We start from the raw sequence: 8968 nt of genomic DNA on the forward strand, positions 1-8968 counted from the left end.
GTCTCTCGCGCTCTCTCAAATAACTAAATGTTAAAATCCGAATACCAGAAGTCATTAGGAACCGAGACCAGCTGGTATGGATAGTCTGGGAACTTGTTCAGCAGGAAGATCTGCAGGAACTTCTTGCTGCTAAATTGCACTGCTTAGGCAAACTGCTGTTTGACCAGATTGCGGGCACTGAAAGGAAGGCGCTGGGCTTGGTGAGTCTGACTTGAGGGGAGGTGATCAGGGTAAGCTCCTACCCTTAGGTAGGCCAGCTTGGGACACGTCCCAGCCCTGACTCCTAGGCCAGCGTCCTGCCGCCCCCCGCCCCGGCCCCTACACACCATCCGCGCCCTTCAAAGGCGACGGTGTGGAACTCGGGGCCAGATCTGGGACCAGAGACTTCAGGGTTCCTAAGTCCAGGTGCCCCCTCTATACAGAGTGCGTTGGCAGCCAAGGCAGAGGTGAAGAGGACAGGACCAGCGTGAGAACCTCAAAGGCGGAGCGGCGCCCGTGAGCTGCGGGCTTCCGCGGCCTCAGAAGTGCCCTGGACGGCGGCACAGAGCCCAGGTTCAGCTCGTGCACAGCATACCCCAGGAGCCCAGGGACCATCCGGCGACGGGGCCGCGGCGGAGACACGGGCACGGGCACCCCCGAAGGAAAGGGCGGTTAGTTCAGAGAGGAGCGCCCATCCCCCAGCCTGCGAAGCTGGCCGCGGGCAGGGCAACCCACGCCGTCTGAGGGGCCGCGCGGCTGTCGGGGGGCAGAAGACAAGGGGAAGGGCCAGCAGACAGAACTGAGGGGCAGGAAAAGCCCTGGCAGAGGCTCCGCGCAGGGACGTCGTGTTTGCTACGCTATCCCTCAGACTAGCATGGTGCCGCCAGGACACCGGCGTTCAGCAAACACCCGGAAGCAGGTTCGGCGGGTCTGAGCTCAGGCTAATCGTGGACTCACGAGACCCCGCCGGTCCACTCAGAGGAGGGAAGGAAAAAACGCCGGCCCACGCGGGAAGCAGCTGCCACGGGTGGAGGCCCCGCCCCCTCGACGCACGCCGGAGATCCGCACCCGCACGGTACGCCGGCGGCGCCTACCGTTTACGACAGGCCGGAAAGCAGCGGCCGCAGCTGTCGTCAGGCCGAGTCGGGCCGAGCCAGCCACGCCACTATGGGGGTGAGGCGGAGGCCGACTGCCGCCGAGGCAGGGACAGGGAGGTGGCGAGGACCTGGGCGGCGGGAGTTCGTGCCAGGAGGGAATGAGAGGAGCGGGCTTGTGCTGGGAGGGAGCAGGGAAGCAGGGCTCGTACTGGGAGGGGCGGGGCTGGGGCTAGGTAGGCTGCGCAGGCGCGGTTGATGCCCTTTCTCCGGCCACCCCCTCCCCACAGAAAATTGCGCTGCAGCTCAAAGCCACGCTGGAGAATGTCACCAACCTCCGCCCCTTGGGCGAGGACTTCCGGTGGTACCTCAAGGTGCGGCTGGAGGGGCGGGGCCCTGGGCGGGAGAAGGGAGGGGCCTGGGAAGCCGCAGCGCCGCGAGGTTCCGAGTGGGGGAGCGACTCCGGAAGGGGCGGGGCCCTGGACGGGAGAAGGGAGGGGCCTGGAAGGCCGCGGCGCCGCGAGGTTCCGGGTGGGGGAGCGACTCCGGAAGGGGCGGGGCGCCAGGGGGGTGGGGCCGGGAGAGCTTTCCCGTGCCCTGGTCGGCTTACGAGGGAATCTGTGTCTTGGCAAGATTGGAGATGTATTACCCTTAAATGTTGTTTTCCCGACTAGAATTTGTTCATTTTTCTGAGTGTCTTGGTTAATTCTTAATTGGCAAGGTCTCGGAATTCCCATTGTAATTTTTCCTCCGTGAAATATTTCATGTTACGGAAACACTAAAACGAAAGGGTACTTTGGTTTACAAGAAGGGGTCTTGGGATTCTTTAGTAAAGAGAGGAATTGCACCTTGTGTTTCACTTGTTGATTGGGCTTTATTTCTCGTGAAATCGTTTTCATGTTGTTCTCCCCTCCCGGTACCAGCGAATCTGGTCTATGGAGGCCCCTCGTGCAGAGCAGGCTGAGGCCCTTAGCTCTCCCAGATCTCGTAGCTTCTGCTCTGTGTCGCTCCTCGTCTAAACCCCAGCGAAAGCTCTGTCCCTTTTAGGAAGCTTTCTGGACACCTTTACTGCCAAATACTTTGAAGCTCGAGTCCCAGGGCTTATTTGAGGAATTCATGTTCTTCCACTTCAGAAAGAGTCTAGCGAAGGAGACAGACGTAGAGTAACAACAGTGATGAATACTTCTACTGGGAACCTTACAAGGGAAGCTCCAGGCCCAACGAGGGGTGGGGGTGGGCGCTGTTGAGAGCATTTCTGCCCTTCCTGAGCCTTCGATGTCCAGCCAGACCAGGTACTTCTTAGAGGAGGGTGGGCAAGCCTGCAGGAGAAACACGTGACCTGTTCTGTGCCCAGAGAGAAATCCAGTTGTGTTCTTGGGGCTGGTAGTAAAGAGGAGGTGAAACTGGATAAGAAGGTAGTTTGACCCTGCGTACATCACACTTTCCTTGCCGTTTCCTTGTCTGCCCACCTGAGCCAACTACTTTACTAATCCCTCTTTTTCCTCCCTCAAGATGAAATGTGGCAACTGTGGTGAGATTTCAGAGAAGTGGCAGTATATTCGGCTGATGGTAACTGCTTCCCCTACCACGATAGCTACACACAAACACTTAGGCCTCTAGGCAGGGATCTGGGGAGGGAACTTGTGACCCTAATCTCTCAGGTCTTCGGACCGTATTTTCTGTGGTTTGGAAGGGCAGCCCTGGAACAGGCTTCTTTGGAATGTGAGGCAGAGTTTAAAATCAAGGGGAATCCTTTTTTCAGTCTCAAGGAGCTCCCCAGGATTCTTATCCTGGCAGATGGCGCTCCCTGTCAGAGTCTTGGTCTCTTCAACTGTCTAAGTGGTAGATGGGATCTTGTCTAATGTATGTGGTGACAGCTTCTGTTTACCCTTGCCAGGACACTGTGGCACTGAAGGGAGGTCGTGGCAGCGCCTCCATGGTCCAGAAGTGCAAACTATGTGCGAGGGAAAACTCTATCGGTAGGTCGGGCCACAAATCCTGAGCTCTGCCAGCTGGGCTACATCTTCCTGGTATTGGACCGAAAGCAGGCTCGTGTGACTGTGGGTGGACCTAGGCCTGAGGTGCCCAGGCCATGGCAGCCGACATTCCCAGAGCCACATCTGGGCACCAGGATGGGGGCAAGTAGGGACTCAAGTCAACTTTGTCTTCTCTTTGATGTTTCAGAGATTTTGAGCAGCACCATCAAATCTTACAATGTAAGTTTCCTGCTGTGGTGGTAGGTACGGTGTGTTTAAATCTAAGCTGGGAACTGGGAAGCCTGGATTCCAGAGTTTTTTCTGCACTAGAGTGACGTGCCATGGGGCACTCATATTCTTACTTGTTCACTCACTTCTATCAGTCACTCACCATGTACTGGCTTTATAGGCAGAAGAGTCATAAATAAGGCTATTGCAGTGCCTCTCTAATAAGCACTGGGCTATGGGAGCTCAGGGAACCTCTGGCCCAACCTGGCCACTCAGTTTCCATCACTGAAAGCACTTGCTTGTCTACACAGAGGATTGGGGAGCCATCTCTGGCACCCTTGATGTTGATGTTATTAGCTAGTTATATGTTACTGTGTAACAAATTAGTCCAAAGACGACAGAGGGAGGGTGTACTTTGAGTCTCTCTGTTTAAAGGGTAGTTACTTGTATTCACCTATTCCTTAGTTAATTTAAAATTTATTTATATAGGACAGAGCATGGGCAGGGGGAGGGGCAAAAGGAGGAGCAGAAGGAGAAGCAGGCTGCCTGCTGAACACAGAGCCGAACGGGCTGAGCCCCAGGACCCCAAGATCAGGACCTGAGCTAAAATCAGACACTTAACTGAGTCACCCAGATGCCCCATTACTTAGTATTGTTGAAACATGTCTGACTTATGCCAAATTTTCAGTTTTGTCTGGAAGTTAAAGGGAGAAGTTGTGAGTGTTTTCAAGTAAATGATATATAGTGGATGAAACACCAGTTAACAAAAAGCAAACAAGGGCCAACAGAGTGCCTCATCAGTGCCAGGCACATGGTTGGTGTGTAGAAATGATTTTACAGGGAGTGACAGAATGAGTCTGAATGGCATCTCTGAGCCCATGGGTCACTTAGGCATGAATTTCCTCACTATACTAGCCCCTTCAAGAGGCACCTCTTCCACATGAAAACCCCATTTCACAGGCTTTTAATTCAGCCTCCTGCCTCATAGTATGGCAGAGGTTGGGAAGATTTGGATACTTTATAGCCTAACATTCTTGTTCTTTTTTTTTTTTTTTTTTTTTTTATGATAGTCACACACAGAGAGAGAGAGGCAGAGACACAGGCAGAGGGAGAAGCAGGCTCCATGCCCCGGGAGCCAGACGTGGGATTCGATCCCGGGTCTCCAGGATTGCGCCCTGGGCCAAAGGCAGGCGCAAAACCGCTGCGCCACCCAGGGATCCCTCATATTTTTTATTTTGATAATTTTTATCTACTATTTGGGCACAGTGTCTGGCACTTTACATAGTTCAGATTTTCACAGCAAACCTGTAGTGGTTTCCCTCAGCCCAATCTGATAATCTTAGGCCCAGTTGGGAAAAGAAGCAGGCCTGTCTGAGCTCATATCCAGGCAGGCTGACTCCACAACTCAGTCTTTCTTCTGTAGCAACTGTGTCCAAGAAGGTCTTATGAGGAGCAGGTGCCCAATGCAGTCTTCTTCCAGAAGGGGAGGAGTTGCCCCCAAGTCTCATTCTGGGCTTACAGGAAGGATAGGGGAATGAGGTCTTCCCAAGGGCCCAGTTGGACCTGCCCCCTTAACACACTTCCTTTCTAGGCTGAAGACAATGAGAAGTTCAAGACAATTGTGGAGTTTGAGTGCCGAGGCCTTGAACCAATTGATTTCCAGCCCCAGGTGTGTCTGTCTTCTTGGGGTACCTGTGTCTTTGGGGAGGGCATGTAGGAAGTAACAGCATAACTTTGCTTCATCCAGAGACCATGGACTAGGACTTCTGTGTAAGGATAATAATTGTTATTTATTAGTGTCTACTATATGTTGGGCACTGTGCTGGTCACGTTTACATATTCATTTAATCCTCTTGTAACCCTGTGAAGTTATTCATCCTATTTTTCAGACAAGGAAAGAAGTTCAGAGATTTTTGCCACTTGCCCAAGGTGACAGTAAGCACTGGAACTGTCATTTGAACCCAGGTCTATCTGACTCCAGAACCAGTGCTCCTCCCACTTTATTTTCACCTCATGACAAATCTGTGAAGCAGATAGACAAGTCCATATTCTCATCCCTGTTTCCTAAACAAGAAAACTAAGGTCCAGAGAGGGGAATGACATGCCCAGAGTCTTTCAGGAACACAGAGGTAACGGAAAGGTGTCTACCCCTCCTGCTTCTGGTCCAGGGCTGTAGTTTCAAGGAGCCACTTCAGTCCTGGGAGAGCTGCCAGGACTGGGAAGTGCAGTAGTTACTCTAGAACAGGTGCTCGCACTGCACCTCTGTCCTCCCATCTTAAAGGTGGTGTGAGAAGAGCCTGTTCCCTGGCCAGCCCTCACATGCTGGACCAGTGCCTCCTTTCCCCCAGACTAACTGCTGTCTTCCTGTCCCCAACAGGCGGGGTTTGCTGCTGAGGGTGTGGAATCGGGGACAGTCTTCAGCGATATTAATCTGCAGGAGAAGGTACAGGACTTGGGGGCCTTGCAGGACACTATTGGGTACCTGGTGGGAATTACCATTTTGGTGAACAAAGATGACTCCACATTTTTTTTGTTTTTTTTTTGTTGGTGATTTTGGTGTTTAAATGGCCCTAAGTGTAGTACTAAAGGTGCTATCTAGTGTCCCACAAGCGAGAAGTCTGGGATATGCCTAATGGAGAACATGCATGTTAGATAAGCTTTATTTAGCTATGAGTTATAGTGCTGTTGGCTAGGAGTTCAATATTAATGAATCAATTACCTATAAGGTGTTTTTAAACAGAAACTTACCCAAAATAGGATTATATATTGATTGGTTGAAAATGTCATCAGAGGTTTCCAAGATTACCTAACCCTGTATTTCCCCTGGAAGCAGTGGTTCACTGATTCCTAATTCAGTATTTGTGGTGATTTTGCAGCATATAACTACCATGAATAATGAAAATCATCTGTATTACTGGACAGGTTACTGCCTTACATAAGCCTTGTGATGAGACTTCAGAAGGAGGACAGAAGCCTCCTTCAGTTTGCATAGCACCTAATGACAACAAGTGGAATTTACTGAACTCTTACATGGCTTGGCACTATGTTAAATACTTTTACATGGGTTCCCTCATATGCTGCTTTTGACATTCAACATGAAGTCTGTTGTCCCCCTTTTTTTTTTTAAGATTTTATTTATTTATTCATGAGACACACACACATACACACACACACACACACACACACACAGAGGGAGAGAGAGAGAGAGAGAGGCAGAGACACAGGCAGAGAGAGAAGCAGGCTCCATGCAGGGAGCCTGACACAGGACTCAATCCCAGGTCTCCAGGATCAGGCCCTGGACTGAAGGCGGCGCTAAACTGCTGAGCCACCCAGGGATCCCCCTTTTTAATTTTTTAAAAGATTTTATTTATTTGAGACACACAGAGGCACAGGCAGAGGGAGAAGCAGGTTCCCTGTGGAGAGCCCGACAGGGGACTTGATTCTCAGACCCAGGATCATACCCTGCACCAAGGGCAGACGCTCCACCAATGAGCCTCTAGGTGTCCCTGTCCCTTCTTTAAATAGAAGACAGAACGGAGGCTCTGAGAAGTGACTTGCTCACAATGCGCTCTAGCTCTGTTCTGGGACATACATGTTCATGAGTATCTCAGTAAGAGCCTGAACTGGCCCTTTAAAGTCCCACAGTGCCCTTGTCCACACTGTCCTAAGCCATCTCATGAGGCTGACAACCGCCTTTTTTCCCCCACAGGACTGGACGGACTATGACGAAAAGGCTCAGGAATCTGTGGGCATCTACGAGGTCACCCACCAGTTTGTGAAGTGCTGAACCTTCTTCCTGCACTCTTGCCTCTAAGAACTGAGAATGGACAACATGCCCCAAGCAGCAGAGCCCTTGAGGCTAGGCCCCTTGTCCTTTGTATCCCAGAAGCTGTCCAGGCCCTCACAGCCTGCATGCTGGGCTCTGTCACAGCCCCCCAAGCCCACTAATAAAGCCCCTGTTTGTGCTGCACTGCTGCATGAAGGCAGAGTCAGGCAGAAGGACAGCAACTACTCCACAAATAAGAATTCATGTTGGAAGTCTCTGATTGCTTCCTGGCACGTTCCCACAGTTTAAGATCCAATTTTTAAAATATGCGGGAGTGCATAGGGCTCCAGCCCTTGGGGAGTGGGTAGGTCAATCCAAAGGACCTAAGGTGTCCAGGCCAATGGTGCTAAGGGCAGTTGGGCCTGTGGAATGATTCCATGAGCCCCATGGTCCTAAGCCAAAACACTACATTGACCACCGTCTCTCCCAAGTAAGCCCAGGCATTTTTAGCTGATGTCACTTCATATTCCAGGGCCAGCAGGGACTTTAGAGTTGGCAGTCCAGTCCTGGTATGAATCTGCTCTGAAATTCCTGCTGGACCATCATCAAGTCTGTCTACTTGCTGAGAGGGGCAGTCCTCTTCCCATCAGAGGAGTCAATATGAAAGCTCTTCTGCTAAGTCAGCCTTTGTGTTCCCTGGAGTTCCTCCTGCTGGTCCTGCTTGGTCACTTTGTGGTTATGCTTTCATGTTCTACCCCTGGACAGCCCTGTGGACGTCTGAAGACAGGAGTCATGGCTCTGTGTGTCTTGTGGGCCTGGTTCCCTGGGTCTGAGGGTCCCCTGCAGAGTGGAAAAAGTTGTTTGGTATACGATTAGATCCTGAGGGCATGCTCATGCCTTCACACTGGTGAACCCATCTTTTGGAAAACTTGTGAGACACCTTACTATTCCAGTGTTCTGCTGGAGCCAGAATTCTTTGGAAGTAAAAATTATTACCTTAATTTTCTGGGAGGCCCACTGGGAAATGATCTGCCCACTTCCACACTGGTTGTGGCGGGGACTAGGAAGGGGCACTACCTCAGATTTCAGGTAAAGCTGGCTGTGTCCACAGGTGGTAAAGAGATGCCTACCTTGTCTGTCCTCCAGTCTGGCATCTCCATCGTGTTCCCTCTATGCTCCCTGTGTTCCTGGCCCCTGCACATGTTCTTTTCTGCATCTGACCTAGCAGAGCTGCTGTGGCCCTCCCTCCGTCACCAGGTCTATAAGGTTCTGTCACCCACAGGGTCCAATCTGCTGCCCAGCCTGAAAGCAAATCAGTGGAAGCAGCCTGAGAAGCAGCCTTTCTGTGTTTTAGTCTGTGTGTGAAGCTCACAAAGACAAATAATAAAAGGATCTCAAGGTTTTCTTTATATTTTAGATTATTTTCTTATTTTTCAGGAGGTAGAGGAACCCACATAATCACTAACAGATTAAAGGAAAATTAGATTATGTCAGCAGATGCAGAATAAGTGTTCAGTAAAATTTAGTATCCAATCAACAATAAAACCAACTATAGAAACTCTGAGACTAAGAATAGAAAGGAACTACTCTCACATCACAAAGTAGATCTGTAGAGAATGTAGAGCAAATGAAATGTGTGAAGTATTCCATTCGAGGACGGGTGAGCAGAGAATACCGTTGATCACTGCTACTCTTCCTTATGCTTGAGGTCTTGTCCAGTGTGCTAAGACAACAACAAAAAGTTAAGGGGAAAGTATTGAAGAAACAACTCATTTTCACAGATTATGATTTTCCACTTACAAAATACAAAAGCATTATTAATAGCTGTTGGATTTAAGATCAATATACAGAAATCAAATGCACTTCAGTACACTGACAACACGCAAAATGTGATTCAAGGAAAAAGTACCATTTATAACAACAAA

The 8968-nt window shown here is 50.5% G+C and overlaps 1 protein-coding gene across 2 annotated transcripts; it reads left to right on the forward strand.

The window, feature by feature from the left end:
* Positions 1–509: 509 nt before the first annotated feature.
* CZIB (CXXC motif containing zinc binding protein) lies at positions 510–8452 on the forward strand. 2 transcript variants are annotated; one of them, XM_041770235.1, is made up of 8 exons: positions 510–1152; positions 1364–1447; positions 2586–2642; positions 2971–3052; positions 3258–3289; positions 4869–4946; positions 5655–5720; positions 6987–8452. In XM_041770235.1, exons 1-8 carry the CDS (start codon positions 1147–1149, stop codon positions 7062–7064), a joined length of 483 nt encoding a protein of 160 aa, XP_041626169.1. In that variant the 5' UTR covers positions 510–1146; the 3' UTR covers positions 7065–8452. The 2 variants fall into 2 exon arrangements, with proteins under 2 accessions (XP_041626169.1, XP_041626170.1); XM_041770236.1 differs by having other exon boundaries at positions 932–1179.
* Positions 8453–8968: the final 516 nt, after the last annotated feature.

This window comes from Vulpes lagopus, chromosome 10 (genome assembly GCF_018345385.1).
Source record: "Vulpes lagopus strain Blue_001 chromosome 10, ASM1834538v1, whole genome shotgun sequence".
Lineage (NCBI taxonomy): Eukaryota > Metazoa > Chordata > Mammalia > Carnivora > Canidae > Vulpes > Vulpes lagopus.